The 24,074-nt window shown below is 45.8% G+C and overlaps 1 protein-coding gene across 1 annotated transcript; it reads right to left on the bottom strand.

Moving 5' to 3' along the window:
* Positions 1-127: 127 nt before the first annotated feature.
* Positions 128-23,384, bottom strand: prrc2c (proline-rich coiled-coil 2C). The gene is made up of 34 exons (XM_041934969.1): positions 23,018-23,384; positions 16,761-16,930; positions 16,385-16,559; positions 16,072-16,181; positions 15,686-15,811; positions 15,239-15,546; positions 15,042-15,121; positions 14,108-14,244; positions 13,911-13,998; positions 13,413-13,596; positions 12,665-13,310; positions 12,369-12,541; positions 11,671-11,926; positions 11,341-11,551; positions 8,786-11,233; positions 8,047-8,210; positions 7,159-7,313; positions 6,609-7,008; positions 6,400-6,485; positions 6,113-6,307; positions 5,756-6,013; positions 5,548-5,640; positions 5,297-5,398; positions 5,018-5,189; positions 4,706-4,927; positions 4,361-4,482; positions 4,116-4,270; positions 3,756-3,987; positions 3,516-3,626; positions 3,156-3,350; positions 2,839-2,939; positions 2,573-2,699; positions 2,237-2,479; positions 128-2,145 (listed from the first exon to the last, which is right to left on the bottom strand). Exons 2-34 carry the CDS (start codon positions 16,873-16,875, stop codon positions 1,867-1,869), a joined length of 8,469 nt encoding a protein of 2,822 aa, XP_041790903.1. The 5' UTR covers positions 16,876-16,930; positions 23,018-23,384; the 3' UTR covers positions 128-1,866.
* Between the last annotated feature and the right edge of the window lie 690 nt (positions 23,385-24,074).

The raw sequence follows: 24,074 nt of genomic DNA, 5'->3' as shown, positions 1-24,074 counted from the left end.
GGTCAGAAGTAACTCGTGCTGATTTTGATTCAGCTGCAGAGCAAAATAAATGAGAAAAACTGTGGAAGATGTCTTCGAGTAAAAATCAAACATCCCAGAAAAGAAATCTTTACAGTATATTATTTTTATTAGTTTCTGTAACCAAACCGAGAGAATGTAAATAAGACCGTACATATTTTAATACAGCGATGAAACCCCTGTACAAGTTCAACAAAAAAAAAAGAACAAAAAAGAAAAAACAAACAAACAAAAAAAACATTACCCTCCCTCCCCTCTTTCATCCTCCAAAGCAAGGACTCTTCCCCTGGCTGGGGTTGAGGTGAGGAGGACACCCTCCCCACCTCAGGGTGCATACTACTGTACATATCTGAAGGACCCTTGTCACCACAACCCCGAGATGAAAGCATTGTGGGTGGGACAGCCAGTGGAGGTGAGGCAGAGACAGAAAACAGCACTGATTGCTCTCATCAGTTAAGACAACAAAACAATAAGTGTCCCTCTGCCCAAACCCTTCAGAACACGAGGCTTCTCATTCCATCTTTTTCCTCGTTCTGTGTATGTCAACCCTCGCGAAGAGGGGGAACAAGAACAAGACACACTTAAAAGTTTTCTACGGTTTCAACAATCAACTCCTCACCGTTTACTATCCCTCTAAATAGCCCTATCCTGCTATACTCTAGCTAAGGGCACTGAAATCAGTCAATAGCAGCAGGTCTGGGTGCTTTACAGTGAAGTGTGTATAGGTGTGTGTTTGTGTGACAGCAAGGATGGGTGTGACAGCAGTGAAAGGGTGTGTGACAGTAGCCCCTAAACTGTAAGTAGTGATCATACATCATCCATGTAATCCTTGAAGTCCCGCTCGAAACTGTGCTGCCATGGCAACAGCAATCGTAAAAGGCCGTGACATCATCTCTGCGCTGCTTTAACCTTTGGCTAAATATACAGGAGAGTCCAGCAACAAGCTTTCCCCCTCTGTTCATACCACAAACACACACCCGACACACACACCCCAACACGTCAATAATTCTCAGGCAAGGAGATGAGAGCAGAAGGCATGAGCAAAGGCTCACAGGCAGACTAATCAATAAATCAATCATTAAATTCAATTAACTGCTGCAATTTTTCACATTTCCATTCTGGTAAAACAAAACAAAACAAAAAACCCCCAAAACAAAAAATGACAACAGAATTTCTGATTTCATGTCTCTGTGCCGTAACCGTGGATGAAACCGTTGAGTGTGTGTGTGTGTGTGTGTGTGTGCGCGCGCATGTGTGGCAATGTGGTGCATCTCCACGTGCACAAATCTCTGGATTAGTTATGATGGGAGAGCGGGCAACAAAAAGTGTGCTTCACTAAATGACATCTCCTTAACATATGGTTTTGACTACAAAAACAAATCTGATTCATTCTTTCGTTAACAAAACACGGTTCTCCTATAGTACGCGTGATCCTACTGGGGAAAAAGAAATAAAATAAAGGAACAGAAATCAGGAGCTATAAAAATGGCAAACTCAGCAGCAAATCTCATTTCAATTTTCTTCCTCCGACTCGCCTCTTATCTACTGTCACAGTAGATTTCTATGGAACAACTTGTGCGGCCATTTTATCGCCATCTAAATACGATGGAAGAATCCAACTCAAACGCCGTCACCTACAGTGGGACAAGACAGGGGAAGAAAGAAGAGGATTATGTATACGCAGGACAGCGCCTACTCTCCGCAACCACTACCATCTGGATCTCAACTCATCCTCCTCCCCCACACTGTCCCCCAGGGCTGATATGAGGTGGTGACTGAGTGAATGGGGCTAGATTCTCTCTCTCTTCCATCCATGCATATCGTCATCTGAAGAGGGTCGGCCGCTCTTTACTTGCCCTCTTCTGGTTTGATGGCCTGCGGTTTTATGGGGCCAGTCCGTATGGGCTTGGCCGTGGAGATGGGGGGTTTGTCAGAATCTGGGCGGTCGCCTCCTGTCTGGTGATTTGGGGCTGAGGTGTCGAGCGGGGGTTTTCCTCCCTGATCGAGCCGGGACACTTTGCTGACTTGCGGGGCCTTGAGTTGCTGCTGTTGCTGTTGTTGCTGCTGCTGTTGCTGCTCTGAGAAGAACTTGTGAGTGGACTGGAGCACCTCCGCCCGCTGCTTTGCCTACATGGAGCGACAGAGCAAAAATTGAAGTCACCCTCTGACGGCCCAGTTAATAAATCAGATGCACAGCAGATCAAATATAGAACCAGACCTTTAGGTCCTGCTCAGCTTTCAGAGCCGCCTGTGTTCCTCTGGGTGCAAGGGAGGGTCCGGGGGGTCCTCGGGGAGGGTGCTGGCTGTGCTGCGGGTGCTGAGGTCGAGGGTGGGGCATGAGTCCACCGCCCACATTGGGTGACATAGGAGGGCCCATGGGAGAGCGCTGGACACCTCCAGCAAACGAGTTAGCATGAGGAGGTCGAACCAGAGGAGAGACGATGTTGGGCTGAGACAGAATCTGAAATGAAGAGGTGACAGTTGTCTTTCATGCTGATAACCAGTGAATTATATAAACATAATCAAAACACAGACTGTGTGATCAGTACTCCACCTGTGGGTTGAACTGGCCAGGGAAGTGCTGTGTCATTCTCATGCCGGCCGAGCTTGGCTGAAACTGCTTCTGGTACAGCATACTGTTCATCTTACTGGACTGGCTACTAGGAGAGGTGGAGCTGGCCCTGCAGATGACAGTGAGAATAATGTGCATGACAAAATGACACATGATGGGTTAACCACATTGTTGACTTCAGTCTGTTGCGCTTGTTGTGGCTTTCTGGTTCCCCTGTGTGTGTCTGTCTGTGAATCTGGGGGTGGTACCTGTAAGGGCTGGAGGTGGGTGTAGTGCTCCTGGCACTGACAGGAGGGGTTCCAGGCTTCACATCCATCCCACTGCCAAACAGTTTCAGATCCATGTCCATCTGCAAAGTGCCAGCACAAAAAAAAAAAAAAAAACTGTAACAGCTCCACTTCTAAAAATCAAAACCAGCCTCTGTGTGTGTGTCTGAGACACACACACACACACACACACACACACACACACACACACACACACACACACACACACACACACACACACACACACACACACACACACACACACACACACACACACACACACACACAGTCTACAGTACCTTGCTGGTGGGAGGCTGCATCATGCTGTGATTGGGGCCCATGATGCCTCGGTATGGCTGGGAGACAGGGGGCTGTCGGTTTATGTTGGGGGGCTGGGCCTGGGGAGGAGTCGGGGGCAGTGCCAGGAGGGGCTGGCCTCCACCTGAGCCAAAGTTTGGCAGGGACAACTGGGAATTGGGCAGAGGGACTGTCACCTGGAGAGAGATTAAAGACACACAAATGTTACATCATGAGAAACGAGCAAGCAATTAATCGAGTCACCAATTTATCAATAACAGAAAATTATGCTGCTTTTTTTCACACCAAGTCCAAATTTATACACATTAAGTGTCCATTATCATGTTCATGTATCAGGTTACCTGTTGCATTGCAGAACTGGGCGACTGAGTGTTGCTATAGTAGCTACTCTGGCCATGCTGTTGCACCTGCCCAGAGTACATGTTTGAATGTTGATTCATCCCTTGTCGAGCCTAAAACAAAGATGCTAATATGTCAGATAGAAGTACATGCACAAAAAAAATAAATACAGATATCTGTGAGAAAATCTCAGGCTATATTACAAAGAAGAATGAAATATTTCCTTTGAACAGATTGGTTACCTGCAGCAGGTGTGTGTCAATGAGCTGGGAGCCTCCCATGCCAGACGGCTGGTTGAGCTGCGGCTCAAACAGAATGGGAATGTGCTGGGTAGAGGAGGGCTGCTGATAGGCCAGATTAGATTGAGGCTTGCCCAGCTCAGGTGCCTGCACGCCGGGATAGCTGTGCAGGGATGGTCCTGACAGCATCATGGAGGGCTGTGACAGGCTGCTCTGCATGAACGCCTGCTGAGACCTGATGGAGGACAGATCAGGACATAGGATCAGATGACAAAACAGTGGTGAGTCAGTCAGTCAAAATGGAACAACGTTTCCACTATGTTTTAAAGCAGAGAACAGAATGCCTGCAGTGTAATATGTTACCTGTAAGGCTGCAGAGAGGAGCTGAACAGGTCCTGCGGCTGGGAGACGGGAGGACCGGTGCTGAGTCCTAGCTGAGCCTGGTGTGTGTGTTGGTGTTGTGGCTGACCTTGCAGTGGAGCGTAAATAGGGATGGGAATCTGCTGCACTGCTGTCGGCTATAAGGTGGAGAAACACAGATGGGCAGTTTAACCTTGGGCATTTAAAACCATTCCTGGAGCATGTCACTGACTCACAGAAAACCCTACCTGCGATAGGCCGGGCTGGAAACCTTGCTGCTGCGCCAGGGAGGGAGGTGCCAGGCGAGGGTGGGGGGTATTGAAGAGGTGGCTTGTGTCCATGTAGAAGGCTGGGATCTGAGCTGCAGAACCTGGGATTAAATATTGGTGATTAGTAGCAGACATGAACAGCTCTTCCAAGTATGGAACTAATGTGGTTGCCAAAAAACAAAAGTCTGCATTCTAATTTGATATTAAAAACATGATTATCATGTTCAAGAACAAACCATCTGCACTTACTAAACCTCATTTCAAAGCAGCCAACATGTGGTATAGCGTAACTAACATCACGGTCCAGCGTCATGTTTCTCTCACCTGCTGCAGACTGAGAGACGTACACCTGTGGGGTCTGCTGCTGCTGGGGCAGGAGGGGGGGCACGCAGCCCAACTGAGAGAAGCTGCTGCTACTACTGCTACTGCTGGAGGAGGACAGACTTCCACCCTGCAGTTGCTGGGGCTTCACCTTGCAGATGTTAGGGGGGTCAGAGGCTGTGGTGGTCTTGGTGCTGAGGGATGAGGTTGTATAGGTACCAGAACCTGCAGGGTGACACAGGGGCACACAGGTGAGTCAGTGTTCTGTACAATGCCAGTCAAACAATACCGTTGGAGGTATGCTGAAGATGCTACCTGACAGTGAGGTGCTGGGGGTAACAGAGGCCACAGGGATCTGTGGCATGGAGGCTGAGGAGAAGGTGGAGTAAGAAGATGCACAGGAGGTGATTGGGGAGGAAGAGGATGTGACCGGAGAATTCTTCTCCAGACTCGGGGAGTTCTCCCACGCTTTACGAGCCGATTCCATCTGAGGAGGAGACAGAAAGAAATGAAAGCTCAGGTAATGTTTCACAGACACTCTACACAGAGATATTTCTTCAAGAAAGTCATGTTGAAGTTTCCTGAATCGTGTACCTTTAGTGTTAGGTCAACAGTGGCAGGAGAGACGGTGCTAAGGCTGGAGCTCTGCTGCAGGGTCTCTCGTCGAGGAAGGGGCAACGAGTGAGGTAGTGCCACCTAAAAACACAACCAAAAAAAAAAAAAAAAAACACCAAAGCAGTGTTTGAGTAATGCTATCTTAAAACAACTGTGTGATCTCTTCAAATTAAAAAAAAAAAAAAAAAAGCTGTACAGTGTTTTGTGCCGGTGTAAGGATGTGTACTCACATTTGCCACCAAACTCTCTTCCATTTTGTTCCCGCCTGTGGGGACACTGTCAGCCAGCGAGGAGGAGGGGGTGGTGTAGTCGGTGACAGACTCCTGAGAGGGAAAGACATAAAAATGTTATCTGGAGTTAGTAAAAACTGGTTCACGTGACTCACTCATCAAAAACAAACATAAGGCTGAGCTGTGAGGTTATGTGACAGTGATATACCTTAGAGTTACTGTTGTACTCTGCTGAGGGGACTGTGATCATGCCCTCGATGTCTCCTCCCAGCTCTGGTACTGCGGTATCACTGGTGGGTGGACTGGAGTCTGTGGCTCTGCTGACGACTCCTCCAGGGACTCCCCCCTCCAGCCCCTCACCTTCACCTCCACGTGCGTCTTTGGCCTTGCGGTTCTTTAGAGAGCGCTCTTTACCGATGGGACCTGGCTTGTACTCCTTGGTTTCAACTGGTTCCATTTCAGGAAGCTGTGGGGGATTCAACATTTAAGTGGAGTTTTTAAAGAATTACAAGGAATCAGTGATGTTTGTTCGACAGCTTAAAAGTTTCTACCACCATAGAGTTACCTTCTGTGTTTTGATTGGGCCAGCTCGAGGTTGTTTCTGTCTCTGTTCTTTGGGAGCAGGTAGTTTGTTTTCAGAGCCAGTTTCAAGCAACGCTGGAACTCCATCACTGTCAGTGCTGCCTGCAGACGATGGTGCTCCAAACTGAATACTGTCTATTGCCAATTCGACACTGCCCTCTGATCCAGGCTTCACACTCTGACACAAAAACAACATTTTTCATGGTTTAGCACGTTAAAAGCATCAGAAGGAGCATACATTCATCAAAACAATGGCAAAAGATGACATACCTCAGAGGAGACAGTGCCAGTAAAGGAGGTAAGAGGTTTGTTCCAGGCACTCACAGACGGTGGCTGGGGAGGGCTGATTGGACCAACTGGAATAAACATATTACATATTTTAGATAACAACTTGCTGATAAATTAACTTCTGGATTTCCAGATTCAAGAGTCAAGACAAATTTAAGGCATTTTTAACAAGAATTGATGTATCCACTCACGTTTCTTGACATCAGGAAGGACAGTGGAGCCCGCTACCTTGTTCTCCCACAGTTCTGTACCTAGATTGCTGTGTGTCTGCGTAGGTGCGGGGGGTAGGCTCTTTGAGGTAAAGTCAACAGTGGCAGGGGGGATGGAGGGCAGAGGAGCCACTGTTCCTTCCAGAGTCTGAGGGGATGCAGCGGGCTGGGACGGGGCAAGGTGAGGATGCTGGGGAGCAGAAATGGGAGGCTGCTGTTGGGCTTGGGGTGTGGGAGCTACAGGAGGTTGAGATTGTGAGGCCTGTTGCTGCTGCTGCTGCTGTTGTTGTTGTTGTTGTGATGACTGCTTTTTAGCAAATCTTGGTGGCAGCTTTCCTCCACCTCCTCTGCCCTTCTCACCAGAGCCTTTTTTACTCCAGTTCTGTCGAGTATAAGAAGAATTACTACAGTACGCTGTATCCATAGAGGCAATACTCTATCAAAGAGGTACAGCTCATTATCACCAAAGCAAAGCACTGCTATTCAAGGAAAAGTTTTTAAATAATATAACACAAGCTGGGCCTCCTCTTACTTGAGTAGTCTGCTCTTCCTTTTTCCGTTTCTCTTCGTCCTGCAGGCGTTTTTGTTGCTTACGGGAAACCACCTCTGTGAAGCCGTCGTCATTGGTGCTAGACTGTGGGTCCTCTGTGGTAGTGACCTCTGGGTGGTCATCGATGATCACAACACCTACAGTGACGGGACAAAGAGGGATCCAAACATTTACATTTTGTGGTCATCTGATATGGGTTTTTCAATGGCTGATGTCAATACAGGGCAGCTGAGGGCCCATAGAAATATCACGATATCTCGTTTTTTTTTGTATTGTATAAAATACAATTTTATAATAACAGTTGAGACAATTGCAGAACTTAAATTAACATTTATAAAATAACACACTACAGAGCAATTACTAAATAAAAAAATGTATTAACTAAATACATGTTCAATCAAAAAACTGAACTTTCTAAAAATGCTTATGAATGAAAAATCTTTTTTTTTTTTAATGCACAACAGCATTTATCAGTAGATAGCACCAACTCCTTGTTTCTGAGAGACAACAAAAATTTGTAAACCTACATAAATCAATTCAAAAATAAATAATGTTGGTGCACAGAGTAACACCCAGCAGCATTTTTCTTTGTTTGGGGTCCCAATTAACATTTTTTTTTACATAAATCTAGTGCATGAATCATTCACTTGAACACAGAAAAATATTTTTTGGGAAAAAAGGCGCATCGTCTCTGACATGTTTGCAGACATTTTTTGCTCAATCAATCAGACGATGCCGTTGATCTTAAAATGCCAGATCGATTAATCACTATTTATATTCACTTTTCAGGTGACGAGCAGTGGGAGCCTGGTAACGGCTCTTGACTCATCAGTAAGAGAGACGTGTCAGAGTATCAATGTGTTTACTTACTGGCATAATTGTTAAGATCAAACTGAGAAAGAGCATTCTCCTTCGGCTTCTTGGCGGCCTGTTTGGCCTCATCTTTGCGGCGGGCAGACTGCTCTTTTGTAGACCTCTGGGCTGCTCCACCTGCTGTTGGTGCCATCGCATCTGGGTTCTGCTGGGCTGCAGGACTGTTTGATTCAGAGACACATGTTGAAGACAGCGAGAACAACTGAGTTGCTGACAGTGTGGTAGTGAAAGCCTGGGACACAAAGAATGCTTACATGTAACTTAATAATGCAGTGACATAAGATTTGTGTAAATAAATTTCTCATTTGCAAGCAAAAAATTGTGCTTCTATTATTTATCACCATCCTCTCACTGAAGTAGACGATATAGAAGCCACTAGACAACAAGTGTGTTGATGTACTAGTTGAAGGCAGAAAACGTTTCCACTCTGTTCTGCAATAGAAATGTTATAGCCAATGTCCAGTAAGAATCTAAAAATACCACCACAGTTATGCCATGTTTAGTTACCTGTCAACCAAATTTAGACATGTAGATTCTGCATTCGTGTTCTGCAGCGCAACCTAATTACTATACTGATTAGGAGGAATAGTGCACAAAAGGTTTATTGTGTGTGAATAAACCTGCCGTGTTATTCTACTGCCCACTGTTCACTGAGTCAACTTCATTGTGCAAGTGTTAATGTAAGCAGACAAAATAAATGCTTAACAACAGACAAAGCCTGATTGTTCAAACTCACCCTTTACGACCGGCTTTGGCCCCTCCCCTCCGCTCTCCCTTGCCCCCTGTGTAACTCCGGCCTGGTTTGGCTCCACTGTTGCCTCTACGATTCTGTCTCTCTGTAGGCCGCTGACTAGAGAAACTCCTCTTGGCTGCAGGAGCCCCTTCACGTTTTTGAGTAACCCCTCCATCAGGAGGACTTTTATTGGGGGTCAGAGAGCCCTGAGGGGGCGCAGGTGCCGGGGCAGAGGCAGTGGCTGCTTCGTTAGCGGCCTCTAGTGCTCCTTTCCTTTCCTCTCGCTCTCTCCTTTCGTTGAAGTCGCTGCTCTCAGAGGCAGTTTCCCATTCCTCATTGGCTTGATCCGAAGAGTTCTGGTTGGACAAGTCAGGGGACTTGGTACCTACTGCAGTGATGCTGGGGCTGCTGGTCTCTGGCAAAGGAGCTTCTATAGGAGAAGGCAAATCCATTGCAGGCATAGTGGCTGCCACATCCGCAGGCACAGTTACAGGGGTTCCTGGAGCTCTAGACAGGGTTGGGGAGAGTGAGATTGGGGCAGGGACAGAGCTAGAGCTAGGGACAGCAGCAGCAGGCACTGGGAGTAGAGGGACAGGGGGACTTGGGGCTGTCTCTCCACTAGCTAACACTGCAGCCTCCCGCTCTTTCAAGCGCCTGAAGCGGGGAGGTTTATCTTGCCTGGGGGGCCGTGCTGGTCTGGATCGACGAGGTCTTTCTCTACTACTCTGAGGAGCCCCATCGCCAAATTTCTTGCCATCAGATTTAGGGGGTCGTCGGTCAGTGGGAGGATTGTCATATCTTGGTGTGGACTCTGTGTCCTCCGGCCTGAATGTCTCCATGGGTTTAGAGGGCCACTGAGAGGAGGACTCTCTAGCTGCTGGCCGTCTAAGAGGAGCTGAGCGAGGGCCGCCGCGTTCCCTCGCCCCACCTCGTCTACTGTATAGTCCTCCTCTTCCTCGCCGAGAAGGCTCTCCTTTAGGAAGAAATCCTGGCTTGGGCCTGCTTTCATCATCCCCTCTAGATCCAACCTTTTCCCCCATGTGAGGAAGTCCGAAGCCTGGCTTGTGGGGCCCAGACCGGGCCTCCCCAGGGAGCTCTCGTCTCAGTGGACGGCTAGGTTTGGTGCTAGGCTCACGGTCAGAGGGTCCAGTATCACTGGCAGACTCCCTCCCACCTTCACTTTCAGAATCTGTGTCCGAACCACGGCGGCGTCTACGTTTTGGTATAACCTCAAAGTCTGAGCTCTCGCTGCGTGTTTCGCTTTCCTCCCTGTTGCGGAAGGCAGCAGCACCTCCAGCAGAAGGTAAATCAGAGCGTGATCGGGGTTCTCGGTAAGGGTATTCTGCCCGGCTACGACCACGACTCCCCCTGCCTCGGCCACTGTAAGTCCCCCGGTAGCTCCGTCCTCTGGAGTAATACTCCCCCCGACCACGTCCTTTGAAATTTGAGTCAGCCGGCCACTCTCTCTCTCTGTCCTTGTCCATTTCCTTCTCCCTCTCACGTTCCCTCTCTCTTTCCTCTCGTCGGTAGGCACGTGGAGGAAGATTGGACTCCTTCCTGGAGGGCAGTTTGGGTTCTGGATGTTTGTCATTGCTGGGTGGCTTGTCTGCTTTCTCCTCCTGGGAGGAAGAGGTGGGAGCCCCAGATGAAAGCTGGGAGTCCCTGGTTCTCTGATGAAGAGCTGGTATTTCCTCCACCTGAGCAGCTTCTCTCTTCCCCTCACCCTGAGGCCTGGAGCCCTCCGACACAGCAGCAGCTGCAGAAGGAGCTTTGGAGGACTGATCCTTTTTGGATCGGTCTCCTCTTTCCCCTCTCTCGTGACGCTTTTCTCTCTCTTCTCTTTGCTCCCTCTCTTCTTTCATATCCCTTAAGACAGGCTTCTTTATAGGGCCAGACCTGCGGACAGGTCTCTCTCCGCCTGGCCCTTCTCTGCGTCCGGCCCCTGATCTCCCACCCCAGCGCAGGTCAGTTTTCTGCTTGCTAGGGGCTGGCAGAGGCAGCTTCTCTTGTTTGTGTAATCCATCAGCGGGAGGTGTAGCCCTGTTGCTTGCCACTGCAGCCTGGGGATAGAGTTCATTCTGGGGCTTATCATCAACCCGTTCTCCTGTGTCCTGTAGCTCTAGTGATTTTGCTCCCACGGGCAGCCCATCAAACCTGGGCTCATCCAGCTTGAGGGAGTGGCTGGAGCCCTGCGAGACACTCCTCTGGAGCATAGCTTGACCAAGAGCTTCTACCTCTTCCCCACTGGGTAGTCCTGGCTCCTCAGGGTCAAAGGCCGGGCCTACAGAGACTCTGTCTAGAGGCCCTGATGAATCCTCTGGGCCCTGGGTAAATGTTGACAGGGACTCTGTAGGGTCCTGGAAAAAGTTACTTTTATGCGAGTCCAATGCACTGTGGTCCTGGGGATACATAGCTGGGAGACCCCTGTCCAGATCCAAACCAGAGTCCATCCTGTAGAGAAAAAATATTTAATTGTTTCATGAGCAGAAAACAAAAGCTTTTCCTTATGTATTAATTAATTAATTAGTTCATTCAATCATTCATTCACACATACACACCTTGGCTCCTTGCTTTCATCTCGTCCTTTTGGAGGAGTTACAGATGGCAACGGCTCAGACTGTGGGTATGGGTCCGATCCCCATACCATCCGTGAGTCTGAGGGCAGACCATGGTCACGAATTGGTCGAGTCAAGTGGTCAAAGGAGTCAGAGCTGGAGCTGGAGTTGTCACCAGGCTCTCTGCGCACAATCTGCTTAGGAGGCATCCTCCCTGGAGGAACAGAACAGTATGACTTTTAACAGGCTGTTTGGCACATCTGTCAGTTTTTAGGTAGATTAAGCACAAACAAAGATATTCATTCTCCATTGCTATTCCACATAACCCCCTACCAGGGTGAATATTAGTTGGCATGTCCATGGGAGGACGTCCTGACATCATGCGGGGGTCCATGTAGGACTGCATCATGAGCCAGCGGGGGTCGAAACCCATGGAGGCTAGGTGCTGGTGGTGGGGGCCCATAGGTTGATACATGGAGCGGTGTTGCTGCTGCTGTTGGGTAGCTGGAACTCCACCACCACCTGATGGGGACACGGAGCCTCCACTCTGCTGTTGCTGTTGTTGCCATTGTTGCTGCTTCATCTGCTCCTGCAAGACCAATGAGGAACAGCAACAAAGAGAATGTGATCAATGAACCTTTGTTCTAATAATAATAAAATAATTTGTATATACTACATTGTAAGCAGCTGTCACTGTATTACAGACAGTTCAATATCATCATATCTGCTTGTTCTCACAACACAACGCTGTCAAAATTTCCACCTAAGATCATCATTTGCTTCAACCAAAGCCTTGGCGTTAGCCCCAATACACTTATTTATTATGCTATTAGGTACACCTATACTTCTCCAGCTATCACTGGTTGACACATCCACTGTTGAAAGATCTAATTAACCTCAAATGCTTTTTTCTTTGAAAGAGTAGGTGCAACATCAAACTAATATTCATTATCCCTGACACAGCCATTTACTATGATTTAACCAGCAACATCCAAGCCATCATCAAGAAGCCAACATGTGGATCTCCTTACCTGCTGTCTAAGGAAACGAGGTGGCAAAGACTTCTGAAATTGTTTGGAGTAGCCTGAGGTGACAGAGGGACGCATAGCAGCTGCCGCCTCTCCTTCCAGTTGTGGTGGTGCCAAAGGGACTTCCTCACCACTGGGGGTGTCCATGTGAGGCAGAGACAGGTGGGGCTCATCCACTGAAAGAAAACAAAACCAAGAGTATTGGCATCTGTGACTAATGAAAGTCAGTTGGCAGTCAGTTGCACCTGTACAATGATCATATACATGCAACTGCAAAGAAATACTCCAGCATAGCTAACCTCTGTTGTCTTCTATGTTGAAATAGTCTCGTATAGGCACTGTTGTCCTGTCACCCTGGTTCTCCTCAATCAGGGGGCCAACCTCAACCAAAGAGCTCTCTCCCTCACTCTGAGGCTCTGGAGCTATGGTCACAGGTCTCTGGACGGGGGGGCTAGGCTGACGAGGTAAGTGATCCTCCTCATCCACACTTGGTTCGACTCTCTCTCGTTCTCGCTCCTTCCTCTCCACGTCTGGATCCGCCCTCTCAGGTAGAGGAGCTTGCATGATTGGGGCCTGTGATTGTGCAACTGGGATTGAAGGTACAGGACTGGATACAGGAGCAGGAGCTGATGAGGAGGATTCCTCAAGAGCCACTCCTGTGTCATCACTGGTGGTCTGAGCAGGGGCAGATTTGCCCTCAGTTGCCTGGCGGTGTTTTTCATTGAGACGTTTAAGTTTTTCAGCACAGGCAGCGAGTCGCTGTTCTTCCATACGCCTTTCTTCTTCCTCCCTTCTCCGTCTGGCTCGTTCTACAGCTTCAGAAACTTCTGCAGGCTTCTTGCGTTTTTGTCGCCAGGCTTCAGAGTCTTCCTCGGCACCAGGTGGTGCTGCAGCCTGTGGCTTGCTCCCACGTGCTGCTCCGCCACCAACAGGACGACTGCCACCCTGGAGAATAAAGAAATTAGGACAGACACAGTCATCACGCTGCTGTTAAAATGAAGAGTGCATACATGATGGGAGGCTTGTGTGGTGTGTATTCAGCTTTACCTGGTAGTCCTGTGGAGCAGCCGACTTATTGTACTGCCCCACACTGCCAGGTGATGGCGCTCTGGGATCTACAGTGTCAGCCCATGAAGTTTTACTGCTCCCGCGGTCCTCAGACCCCTCCTTCCAGCCCTCCTGACTGTCTGTAGGCCGAGATCTTATACGCTCCACCTTGCCCATCCACTCCCTGAAAATAATGTCAATACAGTTAAGACAAAAAACATCACAGGTTATTTCAACGGACAATCATCCCCATAAGATAGCTCTCCTAAGGCACCAACCTCCTAACAAGCAGGCAGCCATACCTATCTCCATTCATTTGTGTACAGTATGAAAATCGACTTGCAAAGGATTTAATTTTTTTCGAGACAGGAAACCCATCAGAGTGAGCATCATGTTTAACTTTACGGTAATACAGTTGCAAGTAAAAATTAGTAAGCATTGGTACGGACAACTATGCACAATGACATAATCTGATAAAACAAACTTCAAAATACCCACCAGTTTTCTCTCTTCTCTTTAGCAGCCTGGTTCTCCTCATCATCACTGAAGTTTAGTTTTTCAGTGTAGTCCACCTCCATCTGAGCTCCTGGATTGTAGAAGGGACAGGATTGAGAGATACTGTAACTACTGCGAAATTTCCTTTTTCGACTGATTACTTAAATACTAGAGTTCAGGGCTAACGCATAGCTACTAACCTGCCCAGCCCTCATCAGCATCAGTGTCTAAGTTGTCCAGCTCTTTCAGTTCTGTTGCACTGACAATAGAGGGTCTGTCTGGGTCTTGGAGCCAGGCTTGAGGGGGAGCCTGCTGGGGTCGTGCTGAACGAGGACCCCTGAATACCCAACAGAGAAAAAGAGAGAGTGAGGTTAATTATGGGACCTGGTCTAGTACATTAACTATTTTCTCTAATGAACTCTATACAGGGGTGGGGAACTTCCTTCTCCAGGTCTTATACCATTTGATCCAACTCGCGAGGCAATTCATAAACACAAAAAAGCAATTTTTTTTTCAGTGACAAACCCCCCCCCTCCAAAACATAAAAAATGGTAGACTGTAACATTTTTCCAAGCAGTCCCTGAACCTAACACGCACACAGTGTTTGATACTACGTCAATGCACCTTGGTGACTGTCAAGAAAACAAAAGCAGATGCAGAGTGTACAAAACAAAGTAAAACTGTTCCAAAGTGTCAGTTCATCTCAAATAATTCATGGAGATGAAGGGTGCAAAGGCTAGTTAGTGTTAGTGTGATATGTGTTCAATAATTCAGTGTGCCCCTTGAAGAATATTAGAAAAAGTGAAATGGCCGTTGACAGAAAAACGGTTCCTCACCCCTGCTATACAAGGTACTACGATGCAGTATCATGCCAAAAACAAACAAGACTCCTTTTGAACTGATATGAGGAATATGTGCTTCAGTGTGATCTTACGACATCTTATGCTTGTTGTTTAGGAAACTTGTTAAGGAAAGGTGGTATGTATCTTATATAAGCATTTTAAATCACCTTTAATTGTTTGTTAATTATCAAGGAAAAATCCAGAGTATAATCAAAAATATAATAAAAAAATGTATCTTTGATTTTGCTTCAACCCAGGGATCTAGGTCCTAGCCATTAAGATGTGAACTCACTTTGCTCCATCTTGTGGTACAGGGTATCTGAAGTTTGCTTGCCCTGGGCCAAAAGACATTTGAGGATAGGCGTGGAACATCTAAAAAACAAACAGAGTAATCATCACACAGGGTCAAGAAGAGATCAACACTATAACTAGATACTGTAACTCTGATACGTGAATGTGGTCTGCCCAGAATCTCAAACTCTGACTTACGTAGGGTGGCATCATGCTCCTGAAAGCGGGGTCAAAGTGAGTTGGCATCCCAGCAGGAGGCTGCTGCCCCCCATTAAGTTTAGGCTGAGGAGGGCCAGAGGGGGGCAACCTCTCCCTGCCATCCCTCTTTTCCCTCTGACCATCAGTGGGTACATTTCGGCCAGGCTCATCAGCTTCCCCCGGTGGTGTAGAGGTACCAAGGCCCGTACTGCCCGTACTACCCTCCTCTGGAGCCCTGTTGTCCATCTCAGGGGGGCTGGGTGCAGTGTTCAAATTCCTGCCTCCACCCTCACGCCAACTGCCAACATCTAAGACGACAGAAGGAAGAGAGATATTTATTGGTGGACTTGACTTATAGTCAGGAAGCATGTGGTTCCTGAACACCAAGCAAGCAGAAAGCAATCAGTGAACACTGAATGATGTTTATGTGCATGAGTGTGGCCGTACTTTGAGGTCTGAGGCTGGGGCCTGGTCCATAAGGCTCCTCCTCTTGACCTTCCCCTTTCTCCCCTTCACCAGCCGCCTGCAAGCTGGGAAACTCCTGGTGAAATTGGCTGCTCACACGAGGAGCCCCTGTACAATACATGCACATTATTCGAAATGCACAGAAATCACAAGACTGAATAAAAAAACGTGACTTCGAGAGAAACAGCAATCTCAGTTGGAGTACAGCACCCCTTCCAACACAACATCACATTTAGTAGAGATCAAATGGTTCGCATTCAATGTAGCCTGTAATGCTGGAGTGCTGTAGGACCATGGGCCTACAACACAGGTAATCTATGTTTTATGAGTAGGTGTAATGCTTGGAAGCTTGTGTAGAGCATATTTACCGTCTAGCTGTGCCTGCTTGTTGTTGGCCCAGGAGCGGCTGCCCCCAACAGAAAGCTCTTGCGACTGGAGCACTGCTGCTTTGTTCTGGGGTGGGGGTGTCTCCTGTTGCCTGTGGCACATGTAACAGGGCAGCGTTTCCATAAAAATTTAAAATTTGAAGCGTGAATGACAGAGCCCTCCTCCTCTGACTTAGATATGACCAGTTATTTTGTAGTACTTAACATAAACCCTCATTTAGAGAAGCACAAAAGGGACAGTGCTTAGTTTCAGTTTTAATATGCATACACACATGCACAAGTTAATGAAATTCACCTCTCGTCCCCTGCCTCAGTTCGAGATGCCCAGCCACTACCGTCTTTGGGGACAATGTTGACGTTGGGGTCGTTTCCCTTGTTCTCTGCCTTCAGGCTGGGCAGGTTGGCCGGAGGGGGCATGCGCCGGCTGACAGCAACTTTGCCCAAACTCTGGAGCCCATGTCTGGCAGCCACTGGGATGAAGAAGCGTTTCATGTGTAGGAGAAAAGCAAGATTTGGGTTTTAAAGAAGGTCAGGGTAGGATCTTGATCATTTTTATGATTCTATTCCCTTGATCAACTGAACCCAGTTAAGGCAAAACTACTGCAAATACAGTCCATTCAGTCATTATGACATGCAATAGCATACAACCGGGAATAATTATGGGAGCTTACCTGCAGTTTTCTGGGTTTCCAGAGATTTACCCTTGTAGGTATTGAAGAGGCTAAGGGTTGCATACTTTGTTTTGCCATCCTTTGCCTTGGTGCTCTGCCCTGACTTCTCGGACATTTCGCTGGAAACTCATTGAGTCTGGTCCTTTGGCCTCGCCCCCAGAACCAGCCTCCTGTAGAAGAGCGTGAGACAAAAATGAGAGCACCACAAAAGTTAGAGGTTACGCTCTGGACACAAGACCACAACCCACAATAATTACATAGATCCAAAAGCATAACAAACCACATGACATTAACCACTTAGAGACAAAAATGTATTGGGGGTCACCAATTACAACCATAATTGGACACTGGACAGTAGGGGAATTTGAGTAGGTACAAAGTAGGGTTGAGTATTGTCATATGACGACAATGTCCACAGTGAAATATTGTGATGGACAATGATATGATACATATGCTGCATATTAATTACTATTAATTACTCCAACACCCGGTACACTTAACAATGTCAGTATCTGCCCTGATCTAAATTTCAACGGTGCAAAGCTTTGTATTTGAGGCTAGCATACACAAAAGAAGCCTAATGTAGGACCTTTGTCGCAAATCCACTATTTTGCCTGAATGGAAATGGCCTGAGCAAATCTATAAGACAGGGGGTGCTCCCATGTTTTCTTTTTTAATAAGTATCAGTAATGTAAAGCCCAAACTTTTTCTGACCTTTGTTTGTTCCAAGTAAGCCAGCTGTAAAAAAGGCCCCATGGAGCTTTGTAAAAAAAACGGAGCGTGAGTGAATTTCAGAGAACGCTGTAGCCAGCTGTTTCAATTAATGATATGTTGTGCATGGGCAAAAAAAAAACAACAAAAAACTACCATTGACAAAACACCAACTTTTATCTTGTATGCACTGTGAAGCCCATATAATAAAGCAGCAAGCGATACTGACAGGGGTGAGGGGGGTGGGACTGAAGGCAAATAGAGCAGGATTTACGATACTTGGAGGGGCAGCAAGAAACAAGGCCAAAAGTGAACTGGAGTGAGCAGTACTATGAACAGAGAGACAGCATGTTTGGGGCTGCAGTGTCTTTTCTAAGTCACACAGAGGTCATTTATTATTAACGGAGCAACGGTGGAACAGTGTCTGTGAGTGTGTGTGGTTAGGTGTGTGAGGTGGTGTGTGTTGGGGGGAGCTGACAGCTCTGATGAGCTCAGTCTCTCTGCAACTTGGCATTGGAACAGTTTGCAAAGGAACATCCACTTAAAGGAAAAGTCCTTTCGTTTAAAAAGAGCCAGGTGCTTTTATTTGCAAAAATGTTGTGAGAGCCCAAACCATGACGGTAAAACTTAACTGTGGGATCAGTACTGATGTTAGCCAATACAGCTCCTTAGTACTTATATGAATTTGTCCAGTTCCATCAATACTTTAGATTACGCTGTGGGATAATGAGTCTTCTAATGAAAGAAATAGTATAATACAATATAGAATGACCATATTTATGTGCTTTTCAGATAAACACTGCTTCATTTGAGAAGTTATGATGACGCTGATGACTGTAATTGTAAAATAAAATGTAGAAAAAGTAAGTATTGTAATGGCAAATGTCAAGAAACTGAAAGTGTTTCTGTGCCTCTGCACACTTCGATCTATGCAGTCTTTCACTTCATTTTGAGCTTTTGGTCAAATCACATCACAGCATACATGATTCAACAATGGACAGGCAGGTACAAATAACCAATCCCATTCTATCAATGGCAGTATGCACAATACAATGGAGTACTGTGAAGAATACAAATGGAAGCCATGCTTGTTACAAAACACAAAAAGGAGGTGGAACACAGTGAATATAGAAAAATGTACAAACAGGAAGCGCCTTTTTTTGGTACAATACAATTCATCACATAGGTAATGGGGCTTTGAGAGGGATCATGGTTGAACCATTATTAATCAGAGATACCCAGATCTATAAATAAAATGTCCAGTGTCCATTAAAAGACCAGGGTACAACATGTAGCTTAAGTGCAGCTCTTCAAAGGAGTGACAATGTAACGAAACAGTGCAAGCAACACAACGCTCTCTTACTGTTTTCTTCTACATTTTTCTAGTTCTGGCTGTAGTTGAGGATCCCTGAAGGCTGAGGAATGGTGACACTTTGATACATTACGACAATTGAGGCTCTGGGCCCAAGAATCTGCAGATACACTCTCCAGCTGTCTGAAAATGGTTCTCCAGAAACAATACCGGACACTGAAGCTTGGCACAGACAAGAGATTTAAAATTTTGAAGAGGTGACACCACATACTGTGATTAGTGTTTACACTGGTCTTGTTGCAGTCTTTTAGGCCAACCACTAGTCCTTGTCTAAGTGCTGTCACAAACTTGCACACTTCAGAGTTCTCTGAAGACATGCTTCTTGATTTGTATGCTGCGTGTACTTCGGAAGAATAAAAGACATAAAAATGATCTAGCTGAAGCGAAGAACCAGACTGAGTGTGGCTTCTAAATTTGGCAGAGAAAACTGCTCACAGATCAGCAGATACAATTTATGAGGAATTGACAAGTGAAACTGTTGTATTTATCATCATTATAAATCCGTGTTTCGTGTACAGTTTGGTCCTGTTCAGTCAGGATGCTTGGCAGGAAGTGGGGATGCAAGACAATTTGAATGGAGCAGGAGCCCTTCATTTTAAAACACTCTGTAAAGTATTAGAAGACCATCACCTTCTCTTGGCTACTGAGGGTTTGTCTCGGACTCCAACACACTACAGAACACACAATGATTTTATCAAAACTGCCTGATCCAATCAGAGGGTTTTAAAGAGTCCCCAACCAGATAGAGGTGTCAAGACTGAATCTTTACAAACCCCACACAGAAGGAAATAAAGCTGATTCACCAGGAAAAGATCTTTTGTCAATTGGCCACGATTCTCTTGTTGTGAAAGGTCAGCTTAAAGAGTGTTGGGCAGAGGATGGGCAGAGGGACTGGGTTGTCTGTGTGCCAGAGTATAGATACATTCTAATATCAGAGGGATACAGGATGAGGATGTGTTTGCATTAAGAGAACAAACAGGAAGAGAGAACACCAGCAAGAGGCCAACCAGCCCAAATGACAGTCCTACTTCCTCTGTGCACTGATGACAAATTATGCTACCTGTTCACTGTCAATGACAACACAGGAGAACCCTGGAGTCACCTGGGGATGCGTCCTCCAAACATATGGCGTCAAGTTAGTGTACAATCTCCGTCTCTCAAAAAAAAAAAAAAAAAAAAAGACCCCAGATTTGCCACCAAGCATACAACAGCATCCCTGGTCCCCAGCCTCAACCAGCTCAGCCCAACCTCCAGCATGACCCTGCACCCCTGCACCACAGTTCAATAACTTTCCTAAGCACCAGCTGCAGGCCAAACACCAAACTACTCCTTTAAGTCCTACCAACCAACTACTTCATTATATTAATTTTTGATTCTAATGACACAGTTTGATTAACAACTTGCAAGTCGCTATGTTTATACATCCTCATTAGATGCGCCATTTCAGAAAACACTGGTAGCAGAGAATTGACGATTGCACAGCAAACATTAAAAAGTTCACTAACAGACATGTATGGGCTTAATATTAAACGAATTAATTATCTTTAGTTACACTGTGCTTTTTATAGCATAGCCATCTCTTAGATACATTGGAAACACACACTAAAACATGCAAGGTTGTCAAAGTAACAGGCTTAGGTGTCAATGAATAAAAAAATATTTATAAGGTTTAATTATTATTAATCATAAGTTCTGAACAGTCAGAGTCAGTGTGATTTTAAACATTAGTAGCCATTTGCAGACAGTATGGGCTAAAACACACAGGAAGCCTAAGTCTCCCTTACAATAATTCACTGCATGTTTAAAAATGGGCAGGCAAACTCATTAAAATAAACAATACTTAAGATAAATGCAAAGGATGGAATAGAGGCATTAGTATGTGCCAGGGGCCACCAAATTTGGGCTTTTTTCTCCCCCGACACAACCAGATTGCTAGACTACTACAGGTCCTTGAGGAAAGCCCTGCAGTCCATCCATTAAGGTAGGCCCTTTTCCTCCCTTTTTCTAATACACACAAAACACCAACATTTGTCTTTCTACTAGACAAGACCGAGTCTATTTGTGTGTATGTGTTTAGAAGGATCCTCCCAGATTTTGGCTGTCTGCTGAATTTTCATTTGGCTGGCATCCATCGAACCATCTTGCTAATAAAATTACTTTGCTGTCTTGTGGATGATACTTTGTCGTAACAAATCAAGCATTTGGCTTTACAATTCACAGTATTGTAAGGTTCATTTTAATAGTGGAATGGCTGTTGCTTATGCACACTAAGGTGTCCAGTAGCATCAAGAAAATACAAGCCTTGGAGCAGTTATATTGGAGGTCTAAATGAAAAGGGAACACAAAAAGTTAGTGCCCCAGTAGCACATTCTTACTCTTTAACATTGTAGATCTGTTTCCAGGTTCAACCTGCGGGTAGGCTCAGATGACTTACCTGTACAGTGCTTGTGCACCCCATTCTTTTGTTTGCAGCGGGTCATGGAACTGACCTGTCTAATGCAACAGTGAAGTCACAGAATGAGAAATCATGTAGATGGCCTAAATGATGGGTGCTGGAAGAACAGGCTTGTATGTCATTGTCTCTATTGGTTTGTATTGTAATGTTGTGTCAAGTGAAGAACTAAGGTCCAAAATCTCTACAATGACAATGGTAGACATATTGTGTCAATCATGTTTAGGTATTCTAGCCAAAGTTACAACAATTAGATTAGTTTTTAAATTTTGTATCCTTAAATGTGTGTATGGAGTAGACAGTGGACATAAACATGAAGACACTGAACTATAAGTATGTATAAATGCAATGTTATATCCACTAACTGATAAGCACATGAAAGATCTACCATTTAAGTTTCACTTAGATGTGAAAAGGGCTTCTTCTATCATCTCTACATTGGCTTATTGTTTTTGGCCAAATGAGCAAAAAGCATGTTAAAAGATGAGGACTGGAATCCATTTAAGATCAGTGTGATTCTCCAATGCCAGGCCATCAATACCACTGAGATGGTCTCCCTTGGGACCTGTGGGCAATTTCATCAAGCACACAAGAAATGGGAGGGTAGCTTTGCTTTCAATCATTAGGCACCAAAGTGCTTGAATTCAACGCCCAAATGAAACATTTGTTACTGCATATGACAGATTGAGGTACACACCTGGGAACATTTTGGGGGATTAACCGACATTGTATAAAAGGCTGAGTTTGATATCCATCTACATTAAAGTTAAGTGCATTGTGTAGAAGACCACAACACAGAAATCACTAGCATCTCTTTTTCTTTACATCAGTCAAAAGATAGTCCCATCTACAGCATCTTCTACCTATCTCTGATGCAGCCATATCACTGAATGGTAAATCAATAAGCACTACTCCAATCAATATCGGTCTGAATGGCCTCCCTAAACCTAATTAAATGCAGACACCTTTTTAATCATGGAAGCAATATAGAAACAACACCATGTTGCCTATTAATAATCTCCCAGGTGGTTTGCACATGTACAAATAGAGTTTATGAATCATGAGTTTTTCACATTGAACAACCCAAACTTCTAAATGCGCACACTCACATAACAATAAATTGCTTCTTTATAACTACATCTGTTGGTTCTGCTAGATATCATGACAGAGAGGGAAACCAATGTGTTAATCAGTGCACAGAAATTAACGTTATAAGTAACGGTAATAAGACATTATACATAGCCAGCATTTTAGTCTAATTCAAATGAGGTGACAGCCAAATTTATAACGTCGTACTGTTTCTGAGAATTCTGTAAATCACTGCCATTGATGAGTATGCAGGCCATCCTTCTTCATGAGTCAAAGTACTGGTGGGCTGGGTGCCTCATACCGGCAGGGAGTAGAGGCCCTGTTCGCCCGGAACTCAACCAGACTGGGCTCAAATAACATTTTAATAACGCAAAAGTTACACACTAAAAAGCTAACATTACAATCTAGCCAGCAACGCCGACACTGATGTCTAATATGAAATATGGTGCTGTTAGAGAGCAGGCCGCCAGCTTGCATCGTTTAGCATAGTTTCGTTTCTCACTAGTCGCCATCACATCCACTTTCAGCCCTTTGGTGGCCAAACATGCTAACCAGCTAGCGCTGTGTGAACACCAACACATCAGCTACTGGGCAGAACTTCAAATTTTCAACTTGCATGACATGCTGACCCACCTGCCACCGCCGGTGCCTTCTTTGTCCTCTCGGCTGTTGTGTGGCCTGACTTGGAATCCGGTTTCGGCCTGGTTTGTGGTGGACGAATATGTGTCTGGCCGGCGGATTACAAAAGCTGGCTACCCTGCTAACCCAGTTCAGCTAACGATGGTTAGCTACTTTGCTCGGTGGCTGCCAGCAAACCGCTCTCCACATGCGCGGCTACCGTTTTATGTGTTCTGCGCCGTTTTTAAGACGCCAGTCTGTTCTTGTCTGTTCGGCCGTTACAGCGGGAACCGGTACGCAATCGTCCCGTGGTTCTGTGTCTCTCCCCACCCGTTATCTCGTGCCAGACCGTTTTTCTAGTTGAGTGAGGCCCCGCTCGCGCCGCGGCCTGTCGCACAATCAAAGATGGCAGACTGTAGTTGCCAGATTTTCGTTCTCATATCCCCCTTTCAACCCTAACCCCCTGTGCAGGTGCTCAGTCGTACATCTGTCACCAAGAAATATCACTCACTCAGAGCACGGTCCTAGATCCAGTTTGTTTGTCAAGACACTTCTTATCTAATCTGTTGACATTAATGGTACTGAAACTCCAGCTCTACATTTTGACAGTGGTATGCAAAAGCAAAACAAACAAACAGACATATTTGACACCATCAAGCCCAAAAGATATTTTCCTTTCAATGTTCACTATCTGCGGTGGATAGCTAGCATTAATCATAGGATTAGAGTAAAAATAATCCATGGTAGGCCTAATAATAGTAGCTAACTAAGTCTGTACATATTATGCATTGAGACATGAAAAGCATATTATATTATATTGTATTGTTAGAAAATTCTGTGATGTTGGCTGGAATAATATTTGGCAAATCTACTGGCCTGCAAGTGCTAATTGTAGGTTTTTGGTTTAGGAGTATGCCTCAATCAGTTAAAACGAGGCTGTGGTAAGTGAAGCCCATTGTCGCGTTAAAGTCAATGTATGCTGCTGCTAAGAGCACTATTTTTGTGAGTAGTCTAACTCTAGTCTGCAGTCTAACGTTTAGTGGACTGCTACATTCATAAGACACAGCTGTGT

This window comes from Chelmon rostratus, chromosome 4, assembly GCF_017976325.1.
Source record: "Chelmon rostratus isolate fCheRos1 chromosome 4, fCheRos1.pri, whole genome shotgun sequence".
NCBI classification, from domain to species: domain Eukaryota; kingdom Metazoa; phylum Chordata; class Actinopteri; order Chaetodontiformes; family Chaetodontidae; genus Chelmon; species Chelmon rostratus.
The sequence above is the reverse complement of the archived record's forward strand: the minus strand, read 5'-3'. Positions and strand labels throughout refer to the sequence as shown.

Excerpts from the sequence above, each read along its gene's own strand:
- prrc2c (XM_041934969.1), bottom strand. The coding sequence starts at position 16,875 with ATGTCCGAGAAGTCAGGGCAGAGCACCAAGGCAAAGGATGGCAAAACA. Across the intron at positions 15,812-16,071 it reads CAAGCAGGCACAGCTAGACG|GGGCTCCTCGTGTGAGCAGC; the intron begins GTAAATATGCTC and ends TGTATTGTACAG. Across the intron at positions 7,314-8,046 it reads TGATCTTAACAATTATGCCA|GTGTTGTGATCATCGATGAC; the intron begins GTAAGTAAACAC and ends CCGTCACTGTAG.